Source organism: Amphiura filiformis, chromosome 7, assembly GCF_039555335.1.
Source record: "Amphiura filiformis chromosome 7, Afil_fr2py, whole genome shotgun sequence".
In the NCBI taxonomy this organism is placed as follows: Eukaryota; Metazoa; Echinodermata; class Ophiuroidea; order Amphilepidida; family Amphiuridae; genus Amphiura; species Amphiura filiformis.
Genome location: NC_092634.1, coordinates 19,052,345 through 19,078,397, shown reverse-complemented (window position 1 = coordinate 19,078,397; position 26,053 = coordinate 19,052,345). Strand labels below are relative to the sequence as shown.

Genomic DNA, 26,053 nt, shown 5'->3' with positions numbered 1-26,053 from the left:
ATTTCCTATTAATTACTGAAAAAAGTTACAGACCTGTAATAATATGTGGCAGCCGTTGGCGTCTGCTTCCGGAATCACTCGCAGCGGCGATGTCGTTGCTGTTAAACTATTGACGGACCATTCATCTGCCCGTTCTATGGAGTAATACGGTGGCGGGGGTAGTGGGCGACACTTCTCAAGCGCCTGTTTTGTGACCTGCAACGGTAGTTTGTAATATAATTGTTATGAAGGACATTTAAAAATATACCAAGACGTAAATCCTGTCATTAACAAGTGTTTCTAGACATTATATCCCACAAAATCCCATCACAATAAACACCAGACTTGAAAACAATAATTAAAATGCATACCGTTAGTTGGAATTGTGGAAACATAGTTGCTGAAACCTGACATCACAAACTGACTGAACATTGAAAATGGTAACAACTACGTACAGCAAGCAGTGAAATGACTTCAAAGTGATTTTACTATTCCAGTTGAAATGGGTGACTCCATTTGAAATCTACACCCCCTGTGTAGAAGATTATTTCATGTCTTCTATATGAGGTGTATGGATTTCAACTGGAATAGCCCATTTAATGGGGTAAGAAAACACTGCATGCATTAACTAAGCTTAAGTAAGTGGAAGGATTGTGCAAAATTTGCTACTTCCTGCGTGCCAGGAGAGTCTAATTAAAAAGTTACGTATGTTGCATAGACAACTGCCAAAAAGTTGTCTTGTCTTGAGAACATGCAACCACAACATGCATGATATAAATATTCATAAATAGTATGTGAATATTCATGAATGGTCAATATTATGAAACAGGAAAACACACAAAATAGATATAGGACAATAATAATTATGAATCAATTGGATGAAGATGTTTGAAACCAATCAACATAATTTAATTTTATAATGGCCAGAGGGAAGTTCAAAATAGAATGCATCCTGCCCTCGATCACATGGCTGTCAAGCGTGTTGCCAGATTTTGTGACAAGAGCCCAAAAGTAATGAACCCTTTTTCCATATTACATGGTTATAAAGATATTTTATAAATAAATTTATGAAACTAAAAGATAATTTATCTGCTAGTAATATCATCTCTCTAGAGCCCAACCCTACAACCCAGTAGGGGGGTCTTGATTTTGGATTTCATTGGAATGAATTTTGCTAAGTAAAAGCAATGAAGGATCTGCACTTTTTCCAGATTTTTGGAGAAAAGTTTGACACACACCCTATCTCTACACCAGAACTTGCGACTCAAAGTTATATCAAAAAGCTTGCAAATTTACCCCAAATCTGCCGCACATCCCCATACACACCTTTCCACTAAGAACCACCCACATCGTAGAATCTATCCCTTAGAGTGGCAGCCATTATTGTAAGCACCAAAGAAAAACGCGATTTGGGAAGCCAAAAAATGCACCACGATTTAAAAACCACGCAAAAGACATGATTCCCCCAAAAAAAAAAAGAAAAAAACACACACAAATTCTTTTTTAAAAGAAGTTATAGACCCTAAAAAAGGTTGGAACCAGAGAAATACTGCCACTGCGATCACGGTTTCCTCCAGTGCTTACATTATTGTATAATCTTGCTGACTGATTAAATCATCTCGGATTATTGAAGTCACGTTTCCCTACAAAGGTTATCAGCTGTAATTAATTTAATACCTCATTGATTTTGTGTTAATTAAACTCAAGTATTAACATCATAATACAGAATCAATTGTAATCATGGATACATGTATTAATTTGAGTACATAAAGCAATGGTGTTATAGAATTGAATACCTGAGTGGAAGAAGGGCCCAACTCCAATTTTTTACAAAAATGAGTTAGACCCAGCATTTTATTGCCAGCAGACTGATCTTCCTTGTGTGTGAAAGATGAGCCAAAATCCACTCCCTAAATAGTCTTTCACATACATTTAATCATGGTTTTCATGGAAGAAAGGCCCAACTCCATGGAGTTGGGCCCTTCTTCCACAAATATAGGGTTAAAGAGGAATTTTGTTCATCCATGAAATCTGCTTTTCACTGCAATAAATTATCTTGCTAACATATTACATGAGTTCTACTTGTGCAATTAATGGTGATTACATAATTTCTGTAGCTATTTATAACACAGAACTGGCACTTGCAGTATATTAGTGGAAGAAGGGCCCAACTCCAACTCGTATTAAGACCTGTACCGCTGCCATGGAAACATCAAATATAATTTCAATGTATGTACTATTGTATGTTCATGTATTAAAGGTCCCCTGAAGATGAAAACGTTCTGTCTATAAAACTTTTCCAAATATTAAGTTTTTTCTTAATATCTCAAAAACAGTTTTGATGGAGTTGGGCCCTTCTTCCACTCAGATATTCAATTAATCAAGCTTTATTACAGATACCAATTCTGCTTCAAAACCTTCATTGAAATAAGATTTGCTTGTTTGTTTGTTAGTTGTTTATTATTTTTGACACATTTAGACTCAATCTACTCCTGATTTCTGCAAAATGCAGCACTATTTTAAAGTATTTTTATGGATTAATGTTAATTTCAGCCAGTTTCAGATAAATTTTATGAATCTCATCCCTGGGTTTAATTTGGGGGCAGGTATTTTCAATCAGTTTGTTCTCAACATTTTTATTTTGAAGCGCAGACCTGCGCCTTTTCACCTTTCATGTAATTTGCATACTTAATTTGCTTTTAATGACTACAAGTTTTCATGAGCATCCTTGAAAGATTAATTTTGTCATTTCAAAATGAACCAAATTAACGTAAGTATGATTTTATCATGGACTGCAGTTGATCCCAAGGACACTACTACCTTTCTTGCAGATTGTGATTGGCTAATTACACAATTTAATCATTTGAGTAACCAATCATAATAGAGCTTTTAGATCTCTTAGCAACTTAAGCTTTTAAAAACCTTAGCTTTACTGACTTTCCTTACCATATCTCTGATTGGCTCAATACATTACTATACCCTCTTTGTAACCAATCAAAATATTTGTTAGAGGCCAATAATTCAGCCAGTAGTGCCTCTGAGGTTTTCATCAGTTTTCTAAAGATATTCCCAGTGTCTTCAAAATATTCTACAATGCAGCTTTCATCACTAATTGCCTGGTGTGGGTGGATGTTTGCAAACATGTACGTGTTAGGATACACGCGCATGCCAAACTTGACACAAATCAGCTGACATCCAGATGCACTGCCAGGGAAGGAAAAATGGTTTCCTTAAAAAAATGTCTGCAGCAAGCAGGGCATAAATTGAGCTAATATCACGTGTAGCCAAAATGCTTCTCATTTCCAACCAAATTCTATATATTGTTGATGTTTTGAGCATTTTGCAACTCCATTTGAAATCCATGCTCCCCTGTGGAAGATTTAGTTAAACCTTCCACAGAGGGAGTGTGGATTTCAACCAAATTCTATATAATGTTGATGTTTTGAGCATTTTGCAACTAAATTTGAAATCCATGCTCCCTCAGTGGAAGATTTAGTTAAACCTTCCACAAGGGGAGTGTGGATTTCAACCAAATTCTATATAATGTTGATGTTTTGAGCATTTTGCAATTCCATTTGAAATCCATGCTCCCCCTGTGGAAGATTTAGTTAAACCTTCCACAAGGGGAGTGTGGATTTCAACCAAATTCTATATAATGTTGATATTTTGAGCATTTTGCAAATCCATTTGAAATCCATGCTCCCTCTGTGGAAGATTTAGTTAAACCTTCCACAGGGGGAGTGTGGATTTCAAAAGGGTTTTTTTGTCACCTAAGGGAAACAAGGCGGTTCTCGAACCACGAGTCTCGCCTGCTTTTGTGACCGCCTGCTTTTGCGATAACTGTTGGTAGAGAGGTAAATGAATTTGGCGGTTATCGGCTGGGCACGATTATCTGGCCGATGGTAACTGTACCCACCAAGTTTCATGCCCATGCAACAGTTTTTACTAATATGACCTCAGATGGCCCTTGGTGGCCCTGAAATGACCTTCTAAAATTTTGGCTCTAAATGTGGACTGTACCCCTCGTGCTAAGTTTCATGCCCATACGACAGTTTTTACTAATTTGACCTCAGATGACCCCTGGTGGCCCTCGAAATGACCTTCCAAAAATTTGGCTTGAAATGTTGACTGTACCCATCAAGTTTCATGCCCATACGAGTTTTTACTAATTTGTCCTCAGATGACCCCTGGTGACGATGAAATTACCTTCCAAATATTTGGACTTTAAATATTGACTGTACCCACCAAGTTCCATGTCCATCCAACAGTTTTTACTAATTTGACCTCAGATGACCCCTGGTGACCCCAAAATTACCTTCCAAAAATTTGGCTTGAAATGTTGACTGTACCCACCAAGTTTCATGTCCATACGACAGTTTTACTAATTTGACCTCAGATGACCCCTGGTGACCCCAAAATGACCTTCCAAAAATTTGGCTTTAAATGTTGACTGTACCCACCAAGTTTCATGTCCATACGACAGTTTTACTAATTTGACCTCAGATGACCCCTGGTGACCCCAAAATGACCTTCCAAAATTTGGCTTTAAATGATGACTGTACCCACCAAGTTTCATGCCAATACGAAGTTTTAATAACTTGACCTCAGATGACCCCTGAGTGACCTCGGATGACCCCGTAATGACCTTCCAAAATTTGGCAAAACCAAAGAACTATTTCATCAAAGTAATAAATCAAAACAGAAAGATGCTTCCTTTACGAGTTATCACTCATTGAAAGTGCTACTTTGCTATACTTTACATGGAAAGCGACTATCTTAAAGTCGCCATATTTCCTTAATTACATGACCGATCAAGCTGTTATTGGGATATGTGATGCACAGTTGAAAATTAATTATTAAAAGATTTGGTGACCTCAGTTGACCTTTGACCTTGTATGTGACCTTTGACGTCACAAACTTGGAAAAAGTATGTTGCCCTGAAAAATCAAATTTGGCAATACCAAAGAACTATTTCATCAAATAAATCAAAACAGAAAGATGCTTCCTTTACGAGTTATCACTCATTGAAAGTGCTACTTTGCTAAACTTTACAAAGAAAGCGACTATCTTCAAGTCGTCATATTTCCTTAATTACATAACCGATCAAGCTGTTATTGGGATATGTGATGCACAGTTGAAAATTAATTATTAAAAGATTTGGTGCCCTCAGTTGACCTTTGACCTTGTATGTGACCTTTGACCTCATGAAAATCTAATCAGGTCGAGTACCTCTGGCCACGCAACTCCCCACCAAGTTACGCCACTGTACCCCATACGGATCTCCAGATAATCTGTTCACAAGGTATTTTGCTTATTACGCATATATTATGCAAATTAGGTACTTAATTACCATATTTTACGCTCAAAATCTAATCAGGTCGAGAACCTCTGGCCCCGCTTACTCCTCATCAAGTTACGCCACTGTACCCCATACGGATCTCCAGATAAGCTGTTCACAAGGTTTTTTGCTTGATACGCATCAAATACGCATAAATTATGCAAATTAGGTACTTAATTAGCATATTTTGCGCTGAAAATCTAATCAGGTCGAGAACATCTGGCCACGCTTACTCCCCACCAAGTTACGCCACTGTACCCCATACGGATCTCCAGATAAGCTGTTCACAAGGTTTTTTTTGCTTGATACGCATCAAATACGCATAAATTATGCAAATTAGGTACTTAATTAGCATATTTTGCGCTGAAAATCTAATCAGGTCGAGAACATCTGGCCACGCTTACTCCCCACCAAGTTACGCCACTGTACCCCATACGGATCTCCAGATAAGCTGTTCACAAGGTTTTTTTTTTGCTTGATACGCATCAAATACGCATAAATTATGCAAATTAGGTACTTAATTGGCATATTTTGCGCTGTAAATCTAATCAGGTCGAGAACATCTGGCCACGCTTACTCCCCACCAAGTTACGCCACTGTACCCCATACGGATCTCCAGATAATCTGTTCACAAGGTATTTTGCTTATTACGCATAAATTATGCAAATTAGGTACTTAATTACCATATTTTGCGCTCAAAATCTAATCAGGTCGACACCCTCTGGTCATGCTACCCCCTATAAAGTTTCATCATCATAGCACTTACGGTTCTCAAGATAACGCGTTCACAAGCTTTTTCCAACACACACACGCACACACGCACCCCCACACACACACACACACGGACACACACACACCATAGTGATTACTAAGTCTCTCCCTGAACATTCAGGCGAGACAAAAACTATCCATCCCAAGTGACCCCTCCTCCCCCATCCCTATTAAATAGCTATACATTATATCCAATTGCAGTATAAAGGCACACTCTTAACAAACCCACCAAGGTTTCAAAATAACCATCTCAAGTGACACCCTCTTGCCTATCCCCGGGCTCATCCCCTTACTTTATCCTATCATAATATGTGATGCGATCAAGCCAAATCAGTCGGAACTCAGAAATATTGATTTTGAGATATAGCCAAACAAAGGAAATTTTTCCTTTTGTTTCCTCTTGTTTTGAAAACTCTTTAATTGCTCATATCTTTGGAACTGGTTGTTCAATTTCAATGGGATTTTTCTGCAAAATCTAGCTAGTACATGTAAATCAGTGGTAGAGCGCTCAGCCCGACAAGCGAGAGGTCTGGGGTTGGTTCGAGTCCCTCACAGGCAGGTATGTCCGAGTTTTTACTCTGGTATATCTGCCTATGCATGTTATGTTTCCATTTGTAAATTCATGTTTAATTGTGCTAGTGTGCGATGCGTAATTCTTCTTTCCCCTGTACATGTAAATGCTTTTTACTATCCTGAAACTTTAATATTGCCGAGTTCCAACTGATTTTGCTTGATCGCATCACATATAATGGAGGTTATGGCACCTGTAGAAAGCTCTTATTCCATAATCTCATGAAATTTTAGGCATTATATGTGTTCCATTTAGTTGTTATACTAGTGATAGCCATGTTCTACATGCTATAGTATACTATTCTATGGGCTATTGTGAAACATGTTTTTCATTCCAAAAACAAAACTGTTAGGGCAATTTAACTCAAAACTTGGAAAATCAGATTATTTTGGTACATGCCTCAATGTGAGGTACAAAACACAATATGAACAAATCTGAGCACCCACCTTTAATATCATCATGGTAGAGCTAATTGCATTAAAAGCTACACACCCAACCACGCCCAATGCCTTTTATATAACCAGCAATTTTAAGCTTTGTTTGTGATATTCATGGTAATTACTGCATCATCTTATACAACAGATTTGCAACTGAACCTTGAAATGCAAATTCATCATTGTGCTGGCAGATGCATATGTTTTTTCGTATCACTTATTTATTCCATATTCCTGATTAAAAAATGAATTTAATTTTCCTCTAATAGATCCATATTATATGCTTACGAAAATATTGTTTTTGTCTGTTTGTTTTATATTACCAGGAAAAAAATAGTACATTTCCCAGTGAAGAGTGAACCATGGACCATATAGACACTTGCTAATTGATTGATTCCACAGTCCTTATAAATTAATTTCTTTTTCCTCTATCCTTATTTCTGGGAATCTTGTCTTTATCAGTTTACTAACAAACCAGAAAAAAAAAATGAATATTACAATCCTAATATATTAATGTATCTCTTTCCTCAATTCTTATCATTTATAGAATATTGTTCCTATCATTTTATTAACCAAAATTACTTTAATTCTTGCTTGGAAAAACAGTGGCATGATTGACGGGAATTATATAAAATAAACATAATTTGTCCTTTTTTTCTAAATTTTTCTTCTCTTTCTTAATTCTTGCTTGTTATTATGTGCCACATTGTCTTACGCTCAGCTAAGGTGAATCAATCATCATAATTTTATTATATAACAGAATAAAACGGTACATTTCCCAGTATATAGCATAAGTGGTGCACCTTTTATTATTGCACATTAATTGAATCAAATCAAACCATTAAATTTGATATGACAAGTCTCATTTCAATTAAGTCAAAGCTTCATGTGTACCACCTAGTGATGGGTACAGATACAATGGGCGTATCCAAAGGAAAGGAGGTTATTAAATCACTCTCATCATGCTCATGGGATCTAAATAGACAACAGAACTAAGGAAATATCAGTTTCTATAAGTGTAAAAATATTAAAAGGTACATAATTATATTCTTAAGTGTAATTTATTAAATTTAGCATTTTAATGCCTACTTTTATCTTTCCACGTACCGTAATTCCAAAAATTAAAAAATTAAAAATTACACAAAAAAGGCATGCATTTTTGCTGTTTTCATTTTGCATATATTACTAAGCAGATATTTAGCTTCCAGACAAGGGCTCAAAATAAAAAGGGCTTAGAGTGATTAACCCTCAAAATTAAATTATGGGGGAAATTTTAAATAGGAAGTAAACCCTGAAAGGAAACTATTTTGAGGCCTGTGGCTCAAATTAAATGGGGAATATGGGTATTAAGCCACTGAAGTCCCAAATGCAGCACCAAAAGAAATTTAAATCAAAAAGCCAAAAACATCAAAATAAATTCATCTTACAAATGGAATCACCAATCTTCGCAAAAGAGCTTGGTCCTCTTTAATTGATCAAAATGATAATTTTGGTGACTTTGATGTTATGTTGAAATTGAGAAGACCTGCTTCACAATAATTCACCCAATTTGTAAACTGCAAATATTAAGATCCATACTTGGTCAGTTCAAATTAAGAAGTACTTACTCCTCTTTTTCCTCCTTGGTTAGTTCATATTTTAAAATTAGCGTTTTTGCTGAATCCTTTAGTCTCAAGGCTCATGAATATTCCTACCGGTAATGTAATATGTTCATTCTGTAACTACTCAAATGTCCAATCAATGTTTTGTGTCCATAGCCCTGAAGTACTTGATGAAATGCAATGGTAGTGTGCATTTACATACAAGCATGTAGTTGCAAATTCCTTATCTACACAGTATTTATGCGACATTCATCCATCAATCCCATTTATCAAACAAATCATTGCGCTTTAATTAGTATTGTGTCCCACGCACCAAGTGAATCTGTTGTACATGTAGTAGGAGCAGGCATATAAATCTCATTCGTAGCTCACAGTGTATGTAAATATCCACATCACAATACTCAGATTCACACTAGATGCTCTGATCCTATAGATGCTGAATGGTATCAACCTCAGCCTCTCACACAGGTGTCGACTGCAGACGACAAGTGCCAAATGTTGAGAATTTCAGAACTGTACATTTTTGAAACAAGCCCAGTATTGGTGTTCTTGAGATAGCTCTTGATATTTTGACAAAAATATCTCATAACTTTGTATGTTGTAGCCTAGCGCGTAAAGCATTAAAGAAATAGTGAGTGCAGCCACGTTAAATCGTGCACACACTAGAGACAGAGGAAATATTGCGTACATGTATACAATGCATGCAATGAAAACGACAACTACTTCATCATAAGCAAACACTTCAAATCGCTGCAATGCTGAACGGCCAATCAACCTGACCTCAGAGTAATTATCTAGTGAAGACACAAAAGCCCTAACCAACTATCACCATCACTGACGCGACTCATCAAAGACAGAAAGTGTTGCTCTGTATATACATTGTACAGTGTGTACAGTGAAAAAGACGGGCACAATCATCCCTGCCAGCTGAGTGCCAGAAAGCCTGACGTTGGTATATATGGGAGACAAGCATGTACGTACCGTATAGACACACAATGAGCACTATCATCCAACACACACAAGAGACAGTGACTGAGAGGAAACATCATTGTCGTACACACAGCCTGATAGAGACAGGCATATTTTACTGTCTTGAACCTCCCCACATGGGTTGACTGCAGACGATAAGTTCCATTTTTTTTAAATTGAAATATTTCAGCATTGTACATTTTTCATAACCATAATTGGCATCAGCATGACAAATGCATTAAAATGAGTACAAACAAGCCTAGTATTGGTTGGAGTGTTCTTGAGATAGCTCTTGATATTTTCAGAAAATGTTTTAAAACTTACACTTTTAGGTTGAAACCTATGACCAGCATGCAAAGTATTTCTTGTGCAATTTCTATGATTCCTGATATTTAACAATAATATTAATAATAGTTTGTTCTAATCCAAAACTGATCAGTCAAAATATTTCCATAGGTTTCTGTCATTTAATAACCTTTGGTTACAAGAACTTGAGGAAAGTGTGAAAATTACAATGAAGCGAATATTTTTGAAAATTAATGTATATTATACAATAGTCCGTATTGATTAATCAATTATATGGGGAATGGTAGTCCACTAATAGTCATCACTAAATTGGAATAAATAAGTCAATTATAGCCTAATCATTACATTCATTGTGATAGCATCTACCATGGCCTTTCTTGAAATTAACGCACCAAGTTGGAAGTTTTCCAAGGAGGAAAGTGGAATTTCAAATTTATACCAAAATTCCGATTACCACTGGTTGGGAAATTTATATTTTAGATTCAATCCACAGGGGTGGTTCGATCAAGCATAATTATACATGAAAGCTCATCTATTGCTTTTCCAAGTCAAACCAAATTCAGAATCTTGACATTTTGACTGAGAATAACCATCTTTGATGTGCATTTTCTCAAATCTGTTATAAATGAATACAAAATACCAATGAATCAAAGTATATTTTTATGAAAAAATATTCTAACAGATTCATATTCATTCATATTCATATGTGAATGACAGATTGTTCTAACTGGGTAGTAATTCTTAAAATAATATGGTGCACCATACATATACATAATCATAATCGATGGCCAAGTAGATGATGAAGATATTATAACGTATACCAATGAGGACTACATCCATCTATATAAATGGTTCCAGGCTTTAACAATGTCACATGAGCTGCACTTGTGACATGATATCTCAAAGAACTTACAGCCACTTGCAAGAAATATCATTATTTCAATGCTAATTTAATGACACATGTATGTGTATACCCATTTAGCAACCAAGCATATGGGGTGACGTAGAGATACTAAATTTGCTTGCAATTTTGTTAAATATTGCATTGATGATGGGTACCCACAATTTCAAAAAAAATCACAAATTTATGTTGACATTGGTTTCTAAATTCTATACAAAGGATAATTAACTTTGTCCTCAAGGATTGCTTTGTTGGATATTTATAAGCAATTTGTGAATCATTGTTCCCTGTGGCTATATGTAAAATTTGCATAAATCATGCATATGTTATCATGAGCATTATGTGTCCCTCTTATATATACAATTTATCCAAGGGGACACTGCCATTGTTGGGTGGTCGCCCGGTCCCCGCACTCCGTGCATCCATGGGTATTCATGCTCGTCGAAAATTTCGCGAAATAAGGGGTGTTTTCAGATGAATAAAATTCGCGAAACACACAAAAAGGGTGTTTTTTCAAACCACATGTTCGCGAAATTGAAAAAAAAGGGTATTTTCATCGAGCAGCCTACGCGTTTCTGCCAGAAAAGGGTATATTAGAAATATCGTTCGCGTTTTAGCGAAAATAGGGGAATTGTCGAAGGGCAAATAATTCGCGAAAATCGCTAAAAAAGGGCGTTTCCCCTAAAACTTCGCGAAATGAGATGCAAAGGGGCGTTTTTAAAGTTCACCGACAAGCATGAATACCCGCGGATGCACGGAGTGCGGGGACCGGGGGTGGCCGGGTGTGTGCTGTGTCAAAGTAACAACCCCCTTTATCAGGTTCCTCTAAACACTAATAAGACCACTATTTTCAGCCAGCTTATGTACTTTGCTGTATTTTGCACTAAATTTTCAAATATGAAGACCGACCTGGGGGAGGGTATCCCTGGTTGAAGTACCTTTTCAGTTTTTTTGGTATATTGATGGGTGGGTTTTTACAGGGGGTTTTTAGTGGAGACCAATGTGCCTAATTGGGTGCATTTGGGTGCAAGTGCTCCTAAGGGCTCATATTGAAATACCCTACCACGTTTTCACACAGAAAGAAGGCAGGATTCCCCTCGCTAAGCGCGCGCCTCAGGAAAGCTCGGTCATAAAACGGATGGATTATATGCATCAGTGATACACCCTGCCCAGGATTTTAACCAAAGAAGGCTAGCACAGGAAGGCTGCAGGATGGCGCACACCTTCCTGTGTAAGGGAATTTCAATATGAGCCCTAAAAGCACTGCAAATCTGGGTGCTTTTTGATGCAAAGCGTCCACCACAATGCCTCCATGTTGATGCATGTTGTTGTAAAAATATTACAATTTCTTTAAAAATGCAAATTAGCTTATTATCATATTAACAAATAGTTTTTCTTTTCCATACATACTTTGTATCAGAACAATGAACTAAAAGAATGAAACTATGAACTTTTAAACTTCTACAAAAGAAAGTGTTTCAACTGGACTTGTTTTTAAGAAGTAATTAATTAATGCTTTCCTTCAAAAACAAAATCCTCCATCTTTTCCTTCCCGGTACACAGAAATAAGATCGGCATGGCGATAAAGTATACACTGCACAATAACAAATAACCCACTTGTCTGAGGGGAGATCACAAATTTTAACAAATTTAAAATTTGTAAAACAGCTAACGTAGGGAAAATTTAGTAAGTTGCAGTATGATATATTGCATTTGTGCAAAAAGAAATATTTGCATCGAAGTTGCTTTTGCAGGTCCAGCACTTCTGTGAGCCTTGGAACTGGTAATTTTGGCCTACATTTGCTGTTTTTGTCCCACCCCCTGCGTACTATATAGTCTGTATTTTACTTGTTTCCCCACCGTGGTGTACCTTGATCTTTTTTTTTTCCAAAAAGAAAGGCTTAAGGGATCCAAATTGAGCGTTTATTGCGTTTCGACAGTATTTTTTGTGGGACATGAGAGCACCTCAGACCTATCGAATTGCATTCTGAATACTGAAGCATGTCTTTCTGATATCAAATAATTTTCATTTTTTTAAATCACAATATAATTCAAATTTTATGACAAATTATAAAAATTTGATATTTTTCAAATTTTGATATATAACAGTCCTCGGTAAATTATATAAATCTAATGATATATTCTTAAAGTGTATGTAGCAGGGAGGAAAAGCCCGACGGTCAATTGAAAATTTTGACCTTTCATATTGAAGATATGGATTTTTTTTCCCAAAAAGACCTAATTTTTTTTGGTGTTTTGGGAAAAAAAATCTATATCTTCAATACGAAAGGTCAAAATTTTCAATTGATCGTCGGCTTTTCATCCCACCTACATACACTTTAAGTATAAATCATCAGATTTATAAAGTTTACTTCAAGTACTGTTAAATATCAAAAATATCAATTTTTAATGATTTGCCATAAAATGTGTATCAAATTGCAATTTCAAAAATCAAAATTATTTGATATCAGAATGACATTCTTCAGATTCACAATGCAATTCGATATATCTGATGTGCTCTAATGTCCCAAAATAAATACTGTCCAAACGTTCATACCCCAGCCCTTAATGATCAAGAAATTTTAAAATGATTGAATGATAACTTGCAAAGTTGCAAGTTGAAACAGATTATATGCTGTGTGAAAAATACCAGCTTGCATGATCGCTATATTCTACATGCCTTCCTCGAGGCAGTAAAGTAAAATTGAATTTTATGATTTTCTCAACAAACTACTTATTTTTACAAGAATCTGTTATGCTAGTTGGATTCCTTGCATCATTTCCTTTCTGAAAATGTTTACTTTTATGTACTAACCATTATTACATTTAAAGATTCAATAAAAAACAATATCTTAACCCTAACCCTACCCATGGTTTTTTTGCTATCGGAAGGGAAAGAAGAAACGAAAAAGGAGGGAAGATGAGGAGAAAAGTCACTTGGCACCCCGGGATTCGAGCCTGGGACCCCTCGCATGCCACGCAGAAGATCCCCAGCATGTAGCCACACAGGGGACGTAGGCCCGGACAACGATCACATGGGCATATATGACTTGGGCTGATTGCATCATCAAGTCACGTGGAATGCATGCACGCAGAGTGGTTTAATAGTGAGCTTTAGTGAGTCCTAGTTGGGTTAGGGTTAAGGAGGCCTAAGTCTAGGAAAAACATGCATATTAACCCTAACCCTACCCGTGGTTTTTTTGCTATCGGAAAGGAAAGAAGAAACGAAAAAGGAGGGAAGATGAGGAGAAAAGTCACTTGGCATCCCCAGGATTCGAGCCTGGGACTCCTCGCATGCCACGCAGAAGATCCCCAGCATGTAGCCACACAGGTGATGTTGGCCCGGCCAACGATTCCGTTGGTATATGATTGCATCATCAAGTCACATGGAATGAATGCACGCAGAGTGGTTTTAATAGGGAGCTTTAGTGAGTCCTAGTTGGGTTAGGGTTCGATCGAGCGAGGCATACGGACTAATAGAACCGTGCGACATGTGTATTCTTGTGAGTAGTCATCACACATAGTATGCGGATATCTTAAGTTTGGTATCATACTGGCAAGGTCTTCTAGGTAGGATTTGAAGGTTTGGGTGTGTAAATTCAAAAACTTGGGTGTTTAAATTAAAGATTTGTGTACAGAGAATAGGCCATGTGGGCAAAAACTGGGTGTGTACATACATGTATTCAGCTGGCTGCATTAGCCCTTGCATACTACACAGAGCTAACCAAGTTGCATTAAACATTATGACCACTCCAACAAGTGGGGGCTCTGTTTTTGTGAGGTGTTTATATATAGCCTGAATGTTTTTCTACAGGGTAAGTGTAAGGGAAATATGGGGCTCCTTCAGACTTCCCTAGTTGTACATGTAGGCGGTGTCGCATGGCTAGCATCTCAATCATGCTCATCTGTCAGTACCCAGGTCTTTAACCCTGATAGGCTTCTACATGCATAGGATGACCTTTGAGTATGTTAGGTACAAAAACTCATACTCCATAACTTGAGGTGAAAAATTTCAAATTTGTTTAAAAAATTCAAAACTTTCAGAATTATAAATGTTAATGTTAATGACCATATTTGGAATCAGCATGAAAAATGCATTCAAATAAGTACAAACAAGCCTAGTATTGGTTCAGTGGATAGCACTTGATATTTTGAGAAAATATCTCAGACTTCGGAATGTTTATGTTGAAGCCTATGGCTAGCATGCAGAGCATTGATCAAGTTCATTGAGCTATGCCAATGGGACTGATATCACTGCGGCTCATATTGGATGCATGGGGGCAAGAAATGGGTGGCTGGGAAGTTCATAATTATTGCAAAGGGATTTGAGTGGCTTAGTAGAAAATGTTAAAGAAAATATGAAGCGCTTAGGTCCTATAGAAAGTTCATCAAAAGTGTACAAGTAGCATCACATTCAAAACTAAAAAGCTGCACATTATACATTGTACTTGTTGAGAGAAAGAAGACAAACCTGTGTACATATACTTTGAATGATGTTGACAGATAAGCAGCCCCCACCCAAAGGCCCTCTGGTAGGCATGTTCATAAAATTAATAAATTTAATAAATTCATCTAAAATTGCTTTCATTAAAAAGAGAATCATTTAACTTAAAAAATGAGGGGTCAATCATGTATGTAGGCCTATAATTGGCAATGTTATGAGGAAAAGTATGCTCGCCTGAATGTCCCAAATTTGGTGTCCCAGCATTATCAATGGCTTCCTATCTTTTAACATGTGTGTGTATGTATTTTATGGCTTTCACTATTTGATAGTATTAAATATTATTCAAATGCATTTTTACTAAAATTAATGCAGGTTGGAGTTTTGAGGGTCAAAATCCAAATTTTCTTCATTTTCCTATTGGATTACATAGTTAAGACAGAATCTTGGATCAAAAGAAGCTTAATGAAGCCCGCCCTCACATGTTAGAATGTGATCATGCCTACCGGTACCTCTGGAATAAAAGTCCACTTTTCAGGGGGAAACAGGGCAAAAATGTCCAAAAGGTTCAAAGATGTGCTTCAATTACTGCGTACTCTTTGCAAAAGCCTTCTGGCGCGATGCTAGGAAAGCGTGAGAAATAAAAATGCACTTTTTGCGCATTGCGTTTGAAGGGAAACCCCGATTTATTAGCAAGATGGCAGGTCCGTGCAAAGGGCAGATTGAGCACCGTCCAAAGGTACTAGCATGCCTTGGGCATGATTGTATGACAGCTGACATATTCTTACAACAGCAGCATAAATGTAAAGTGCTTTGATACATGTGAGAGGCTCTGTATAAATACCAACATTTGTCACCTGCCAGCCCTTTGCTCAATGGACATATGTCATAACATCATGGTCAGACGTACAGTACTTCTATGTAGCACTGGCTTCTGTGCTGTACTCTGATACCTGTATGATGATTTTCCATCGCTACGCCCGGTGCTCGCTCCGCTCGCTATTCTAGAAGCGTCACGGATTGTGGAACAGGGCTAGTTCTACTTCTATGAACAACTATGATCTTGGTAAGTGTATGTGATATGTTTTAACTGAACTTAATGATTCCCAAACTCAACTTGTAATGCAAATGAAATACAAAAAAAATAATAACATACCCCAATTCAAAGACAATAAATATGTACATGTATAAAGAGTGCATAATCAGATATTTTTTCTAACACCTTATAATCAATCATAACATTAATTACAATTATCGTATTCGTCCGAGTATAGCCCCACGTTCGAGTATAGTCCCACCCCCCCTTTTTTCGAAAAATTCCAGAAATTGTAAAAAAATATAAATAAATAAAAACATTATTTTTTTTTTTTTTTAAAGTTTTTTTTGGTTTTGGAGTGTCCCTGGACCTAGACCTAGATGCTAGGATCATTCATGGTTGACCTAAAAAAATTATTAATGATCTCAAAATGCATTCGAGTATGGATTTTTCGAGTATAATCCCACCCCCCAATTGTGAAAAATTTTCACCTAAAAAACGGGTGGGACTATACTCGGACCAATACAATAATAACAAACAATGAGAAAACATATTGCAAAGTAGACAATATGATACTTTCACTGATAAGATGGCTACTTCAACGACTCTATACATTCAGGGCCGGATTTACCCTTTTCAAGGCCCTGGGCCCTGCCTGAACTTCAGGGCCCCCTGGCTATCTGGATCCATGTGTGACACCCCTACCATCACATCCCTGTTACCTATTTCTTCTTTTGGAGTGGGGGTCAATTTTCTTTGTTTTATCCTCCCAAATCTGGGCCCCCTGGATCTTGGCCCTCAGGTAAATCTGGCCCTGCATACATTACATCTACTTTGTGTACAACAATGTTATGAAGTGATCTTAAAGAGAACAATAAATAGTATAAACCATACAAAAAGCTAGTAAATTTTAATGCAAAAATTATTATCTGATTAAAACACTCCATACATGCACGTAAGTTAATTGCGGCCATCTTGGATACGTGGTTAAGAGAAAACATATGACAATTGCTTCATATACATCTCAAATTCACCTCCCCTGCACATACAATAATCCAAGATGGCCGTCATAGGCTTGTGCCAGATTGCATTACTGTGTCGTGTGTACAGAGTAGGATTTGCAAAAATATAACTTGGCCAGAGGAAGTGTTAGAGAGCAACAAAAGATGATCAGACCTGGAAAAGTTTTCAACTCTCTCCTAAAGAAAGCAAGCATCATAAGTTCCCCTAAACCAATTGATATTAACTACATGTACCTTATCTATTCAACTGTATAATTTCAGTCATCTGGGAAAGTATTCGCCCTATATTGTTGTGATCATCACATACTGATAAATACCTGGTATCCCTCCCTGATTGGGAGGATGGGTTAGTGTAGTGGTCTTCTTACTCGCTACTGCAGCCTGGGTTCAATTCCTTGCGTTGCTACATGTGAGTTTGATTGCCGATCCATGCTCGTCTTCGCAGGTTTTTCTCTGGGTGCTCCGGTTTTCCTCATGATTCTAAAATCGGACCACTTCCCATATCCTGGTCCTGGTATATTCTGTTGGCATCCCTTTAATTTAGTAGCCTCAGAGCACTAATGGGCTTTGCCTGGCTTCGGCCGAATGTCATAAATAATTAAATATCTATAAACCGGTCCTTTTGTTTCATAATGAATGATAGAGGACAACCTTAATCACTCTTATAGACGGCAACATTATAAATGCAAAAAGTTGTCATTGCTGTTGCCTTCACTTGGTGAATTGTGCTGGGGGGGGGGGGGTGTCTTGAGCAAGATGTGCCACGTTGACTCGAGAAAACTTACTCTCTCTATATACAGAAGTATATACTCATATCACATGTATAGGGATGCTTTCTAGTAATAGGGCATTTATCAGTATGTGTAAATCACAACAATATGAATAACATTACTTTGTGTCTTGATGACCAGAACTGTAGTAGAAGTGTAGATGAAACAAAGGCATAACTTCCTGACCAAACCTTTCTGAGGAGTTTCTCTTATTCCCCACCTTTTCCAGACATGACAAACAATTAGAGAATGTATTAAAAATGTCATGCTTATAAAACACATAAAATGTCAAATTGGAGCATAGAACACAAACACAATTCTGTCGGTTGGAGTGCTGCACATAACTTGGCCATTCCATGCCTATTCCTAACTATTCCTCAACCTCCCACTGGTACTGGAGTGAAAGGTTGCTGTTACGTATTATTATCAAGTTTGCTATTCTTTCAATTTTTGCTAGAGAAAAATGGTAATCCCTTTTACTCCAGCAGCACTCTAAGTCCAGGGAGTGGTAGATGGAGTAAAAGCCTGGATGCCCCACCGACAGAATAACATTGACAAAATAGAATTGCATTGATACCAAAACATCCCAAATTGAGTAAACTATCACCAAGATATCAAACAAACTCATCTATCAGTGTCTTGGGTACAAAAACATACTCCACAACTTGAGGTCAAATTGTATGCGATGGTTGTTTAAATGAGGGTTATTGAACTTCACCATCTAAGATTGAGATCATTATGGTTCATAGGGAATTGGGATACATGACTGGTACATGAAGCAACTCTATTTGAAACTCGTCCTCCCTCTGTGGAAGATTCAGGTTGAATCTTTCTCAGAGGGTCTTTGAAATTCAAATGGAGCTGCCTGATGTGTTCATTCCATTTGTAATTCATACTTCTCCTGTGCACAATATGACTAACATCTTTGACAGGGGTTGTGTGGATTAAATGGAATAGCAAGTGGTAACTGGGAGTTAATTGTCTGCCATCATATTAATAGAAAGCACATAGTTACCATGCAAATTGCGCTATTCCAGTTGAAATCCATACACCCCCTATGGAAGACATCACCTTCATCTTTCAAATGGAGTTACCTGAATTGATGACACCATTTGAAATCTACACTCCCTGTGTGGGAGATCATTATATGTCTTCCATACAGGGAGTATGTATTTCAACTGGAATAGCCAATTGTGGTAGGTTACAAATTTAAATTGCATAACATAATAAATGAGTGTGTAAATATACAATAAGTAGCCTGGACTGACCCTGCATTCTCAATCCATATTTTGGAACCATTTCATTATTTTAGCCTCAAACCTTACATATGACCCAACCTTACACACACTAAGTTACTTACTTTGACATAACGACATATTTTGATATTTGATGAAATCTTTGTGTGAAGTGCGTGAGAAAAGAAAGAGATCAATTTTACTTAGTAAATTAAAAGATTTAACGCTTAAACAGCACTATTTTGTGACTACGTTTCGCTTAGTTCTTAATCCTCCAAAATACTACTCTACAAGTGGTTTCACTGAAGTTGGAGTTGTAATATAGTAAAATATTGCAAAGTATCTCGGCTCATGCTGCCTGCTAATATATCAGTACACCATACTTTACTTAAGTTGTATAAACTATTAGGATAATTACAGACCTAAAACTGAACCCTGAGGAACTCCAAGACAATGAACAGATAATTCGTCGGGTGCATTACATAGAGACAGATATTAAGCCCAGGGTGTATTACATAGTGACGGATGTTGATCGCAAATTTATCAAAAAATGGGCATCGGGAAAACGCAGAGTAGGTAAATTGTATTGGCCATAGATTATAAACTTCCCATTAATGTTCAGCAATTCATGTGGTTATTAAAAGTAGACACTTGAAAGATATTTTCAAAATGTTAAAATGTAGTAAAATCGTACATCTCATGTATGTCATAGATTGCCAAAGTTATCCGTCAGTATGTCTTGCACATTTTTTTTGAGAACTCAACATCCATCACTATGGATTTTACCGTAAAGTGCAGATCTGTCACTATGTAATACACCCAACAAATTATGGACCTAAAATTGAACCCTAAGGAACTCCAAGATGATGACCAGATAATTACGGACTTAAATTTGAGCCATGCAGAACTCCACATATTAGTGCTTACAACAAGCAAACAAAATCAAATTAACTTTTATTTGTAAAAGTACATACCAGTTCTTGCTGTCCACTTATTTCTCCAGGAGTCATAGGGGGCGCTGTTGGTGTAATGGCTGCTTCCCCTTCACCACCACCCTCTGTTGAAACTTTTCCAATAGATAAACCATCTATTGTCTGTTGCGCTTCTTCTTGAGGTAATGAACCACTCCACTCTTCTTCGGGATCAGTGGATGACAGAGTGCCAGGTTCTGATGAGGAGCTAGTCGAGGGCGCTACAGGAGACGTGACTGCCACAGAGTTTGGGCGGTACTGTTGATTGACGGTAGGTTCACCACCTGTGATTTTGTGCGGTAATTTGTGTTGAATTTTGCCGTCTTCTTGTTTGGCCTGAAGAAGAATAAAATCTGCTAATTAGAAGAATTACGAATTATGATTTGAACAGCCAGGTACTTCTAGTATATGTCCAGGGTCCAGGGCCCAGGGGGTAGGGTACTCAAGTTTGGTTTGGTAGGGATATGTGACTATGTGTCCCTGAGAATCTGAAAATCAACCTATATCTATACCAATTTTCCAAGACCCATTTTTATACCAGAGGCCCAAATTTTGGTCAAATTGGACTGAATTTGAAAAATATAACTTTCATTTCATAACGTTCATAAGCACTCTCTGAAAATGACCAACTTGAGCACCTTGGTCGCTACTTGGATCGAATATGGAGAACACTATAATAGAATAAATTGTGATAATATTCAAAATTAGTCAATTGTGATATATAACATCACAAATTATTAAGAAGGGAGATTGGGCTGGTTTTCTACCAAGTGATTAACATAGTGAGCCCTCAATGTGCATTATGTGCCAATTAGATATCATCATATTTCACTGATAGAGGGCACTACACACACTCTGCAACTCATATCAGGAGGCATCAGGTGGTACCCTCCTGCTTCTGTTAGTTACATATCTGCCCTGGCCATCCTACCAAGTCCCCGCCTAAGTCTTGCACAGAAATGCCAACTACAAAACCTGACACGCAAAGTGAGAAGTTGTGGCCTCAACTTCAATTTTTGAAAGTATAAAAACCAAAGTGTCAATCACCCCAACCTTTGGTACTACCTTCATCTACATGTAAGCCTTAGCCTAGACAGAGATTAGCCCGGGAGATTATACAGCTTTAGATAAAGTCTTGACAATAGATCAATTTCTAGTATTAAGAGGGGGTTCTTTAATGGTGGAAATGAGGGTATGGGGATGTGCGGCAGATACGTGGTGCATTCTCAGCCATTTAGTTTAGACTCGGCGTGCACTTTTTGCCATTTTGGTTTTTGATGGCCCTCAATTTCATAACAATTTGGTTTAAGAAAGAGAGTTTTTCAACTTTTTCTTGAAAAAGTGAATTTTTTTAATAGTTTTTTAGCAAAACTTGCTAACATTTTTCACAAACACATGTAATTAGCATAATTTCGGATTGTTTTTCGATAAATTTGGTTTTAGTTTTTTCAAGTTCCAGCCGCACTTCCCCACCCAAACCAAACCGGCTTACATTAGAATTACTATGACAAAACTTACCCAGACTCTCCCCTGACCAACGACAAATCCCGTACTCTATCAGGGGAAGTAAGAGGCTGTTTATCCAATAAATCTTCTGGTCTTAGCCTCCTTCCTGACTCGGCTGCTTCTGTCAGCTCCTTGAAGTATGCCTCTTGTTCTTGATTCAATTCTTGGACGAGTTGATAGAATTGATTCTTACTGCGTAGACTGGCATATGCTACTTTGAATGCTCTTGCAACAAGGGCATTAATTTCCTCAGCCTAGAAACAAACAAACAACAAAGATGTTTGGATATTATTGAAAGCCAATGCATACAATGGGTTAGTCCAGTTGAAATCTAATTTTAACTGAAATAATTCATGTATAATTTGATTTTGACGTAGGATTATAATATACAATGTATTTCCAACTGATTGCAAAACTCTAAAGTGAGAAAATATTAAATGGACGTTTGTTGGTTTCATACAGATCACGGACAGCATTTATGCCTGATAGTTTATACATTTGCCTGATTTGTTGTTTCAAATTAAATTTGCGAATACACTGATCATTTCCATGCAGTGATGATATAGTCCACCTCAAACCTTGACCAGGCTCAGTTCTGCATACATTTTAATTGCTGTGTAATGTTTGCACAAATACACTTCATAAGGATTATTATCAACAATTCCTAAACCAAGAAATCACATGTTTCCATAACCAAGTCATAAAACCCAGCAATAAATATGATAAGCACTTCGCTCCACAGTTTAATTAGCTTAGATACTGGCCTGTCGGAACCGCTACGGCAAGTACGGCAACTGGCGTACCACTTTTTAGCCTTTAAAAATTCTTTTAAAAAATCACCAAAGTAATTTGTGAAAAACCTCTCATTCAAATGATTGATGATTCGATTGCATTTTAGCGCTAATAATTATCATTAAAATTTTATTTTAGATTTATTTTCATTTCAAAAGTGCTCCAGCTTCAAGGGCACTTTGTGCCCCCTTCAACCCCCTCACTGTATCACTACAAGTACAAGTTTAAATTGTTCTGACAGGCCTGTTTCAAAGCATATACATATTCAACAGGACCATACAAAGTTGTTTAAAATCTAATTTGTCCAAAGTATTTGAGTGAATTCTTTCAATATTATCCTGTCACTTTATTTCTTTGTCTCTCTCTCTCTCATTTTTTGTGTCTTTTATGTAAATGCAAATAGTTGAGATTTCATATTGTGTTACTTTTTGTTTAATTTTGTCAAAAAAAGCTGCTATGGTAGGCATTTGCATAAATTGTCCTTTTACTCCAGTGTAAGTTAAATAATGCATTCACAAGGTGCCATGACACCGGAAACCCTGCATGTGTTTTAATTTATTTGAACAAGCCTATCTTTCAAGTACCATAGGTGTTTGAAGTACCAGTTTACTTTTCTTAAATCAATAAAGTGGGTTTGTTTTAGATTGGCCTTTCAAAAATAAACTAATTACTTTACTTTAAATATTAACAGAGTGAGACAGAGCACTGGTTTTCTGTTTCATTTTCACAATTCTTTGTGAATTTCACAGAACAACATTTAGCGTTAGGCCAAATAAAAAAAATAAACATGTTTCACGTCCCCTCCCGCTTCCTTTTTTGAGGTTTCTTCAATTATATTTTTATTTTTTTGAATTCAGTTATAACTTTTCAAAAAATATGTCTAGGAAGTAGAGATGCTTGCTTGCTATAGCCTTGCTAGTATACATGTACAAGAAACACTTTTGGAAAGTTTTGAGATAATTTAGGGGCCTACCTCTCAGAACAACAAATAAAAAGAAGCCTCCTCCTTTTTCCAGGCATTATTGTGTACGCTATAACAGCTCTATTTATGGGTATTTACATGTACACAGATTTTGCGATAAAAAATAATAAATAAAAAGCCCCCTCCTCCTTTTTTTCAAAAACCCGAACGTGAAACATGTTTTTTTATTTTACTTGGCCTTATGACTGGGGGTCCTCTATGTAGAAGCGGCCATTATAAGGGGATATGCTGCAAACATGAGTCTCATTTTCGGTCATTTGGTATTAAAAACAATGACCCCTTTTTCTAGTCCAATTTTGGTCTACTGGATGGGTCTGTTTTTCAAAATGTTCTCAACTTTTCAAACAAATAGCCCAATTTTACCTCCTTGTAGCTAAATGTTTTTAATTTGTTGAAAAATGTTCGAAAAATTCTAAGAACTTAACATAGTGGTAGGGTATTCTAAAGGAAATTTAGAGATTTTGTTTTACAAAATAATGTTGCAGAGTGAGACCCTGTGCACACATTGTAAAATTCAATATTGAGGAAAACTCATTTTCTATTTAATGATATGGATTATTGTCATAAACTCTCAACATTTTTGTTATGAATTCATGCATTAAGATGAGATTCAACTTAAACCGTTTACAACACAATAGCCATTTAACATTATATCCCTAATATATGTACATAATATTATTATATTCTAAGAATATTATTCTACAGTCCATTGGTCGATTTACCATTTGATATTTTTACCATCACCCGCCACTGTTTTACCATCCCAACGATGTGTTGTGAATGTGCAGGGAAGCGTCTCAATGCTCCTTCCCTGCAAACACAATTTAACGTTTTTGGCATTATTCGCAACAGGTTAGGAAATGTTTCCAGAAAACGTTATAAAGGGTAGACACATGTATAAAGGGTATAAAACATTTTCATAACATTCAAAAACATTTCTTGAAAACTTATTACCGGTACATGTACTGTAAAATATTCTAACATGCAAGTGTTGACAAAATATTTGGCAAAAAATATTTTGAAAGAACATTTTGACATTTTAAAAATGTTGTTGTAGTGTATTTTCATACAAAACGTTTAAAAAAGTTTTCATGACCTTTTTTATTAAAACCTGACATATAATGAAAATGTTTTGATTAAAACCCAAACCCAAAATACAACCCATTTGAAAACATTTTGCATTTTTTGGGTAGCATGATTTGCGCATGTGTTACATTTCTGATGGAGTTGCCAATTAAATTTTGGTTAAGGCACTTGAAACTTGATTCTGAGTTTAGCGTCCACCGCCGGCGTTATGAGTTTTGTGCCGCGTTTGAGATGTAAAATCTGAAAATAATTCATTATTTTGCAAATTACTTCTAAACCAGAAAGAAAATTTGTTCTGCACAATTTTTAAACCCCTTTTTTTTGTATTTGAACCCTTCAAAAACTATAGAAAGCCTTGAGAACTATTAGATGAATTCATCTAAATATTTTAGCATTAAAAATATACAGGTTTTTGACCCTTGCTCTATCCAATTATTTCAATTATACCTTTGGGATACCAGGGTAGACTAGAAGCTAGAAGAGAAATCAACCTAGTCAAAATGTTTTTACCAGATTGTTGATGTTGTAAATAATTTAACTAGGAAAGACCTACATGTAGTTTTGACAAATTGGTGCCAAAAATTAATTTCATGATGTTCTGCATGATTGTTATTTTTGTATTTAATGAGTCAACCCCCCCCCCCATTTCCCCTATCCTCAAATGTATACGGAGAGGTTAGTACAAATTGGAGTGAAAAAGACTGGCATGGTATACTTCGGAATACATTTAGTTTGTTTTAAAACTTGAAAAACAAAAAGCAAGATAATTATACTTTTATAAATGTTTATGTGTGTTTGTGACATTATATTGCGACTGGCGATACCCAATTAGAATGAACAAAAGCGCATAAGCATTGGTAAAAGGCCGCTGAAAATGAACCCTTGAAAATAATGAATAATGAATAATGAATAATGAAATAGTTGCCTCATTATGAGCTGAAAAAAATGGGACGCTAAACTCAACATCAAGTTTCAATAGCCTAATGCTACACTAGCTATACAGGTATCAAAATTGGATAGTCCATTTCCCACATTGTCACCCCTTACCAGTGCATACACCAGAACCTGAAGGCAAATGTTTACTGTCAGCCGTTGGGTCAAGAGATAGGAAATCCTAACATCAACTGTGTTAATGACATCCATGAAACACTATAAACGTCAACAAGCGATCAAAATATTTCACAAAAAATGCTATTCCCAATTTTACTCATTGTGACTCTTACCTGCCATGACACATGTTCTGCTTCACACAGTCCTTCTACTAAAAGTTGTCCGATTTTACAAAAAAATACATGTACATGACACAAATTCACACAATACAGTGCTCCTTTCAAAACAACAT

At 36.6% G+C, this 26,053-nt stretch overlaps 1 protein-coding gene across 1 annotated transcript in view; it reads right to left on the bottom strand.

The window, feature by feature from the left end:
* LOC140156479 (uncharacterized) overlaps positions 1–26,053 on the bottom strand; it is a 90,699-nt gene that overhangs the window by 21,849 nt on the left and 42,797 nt on the right. The window contains 5 exon segments of the mRNA XM_072179422.1: positions 34–217; positions 19,465–19,535; positions 20,349–20,681; positions 21,864–21,895; positions 21,898–22,105. Of these exon segments, the coding sequence (XP_072035523.1) occupies positions 34–217; positions 19,465–19,535; positions 20,349–20,681; positions 21,864–21,895; positions 21,898–22,105 (828 nt within the window).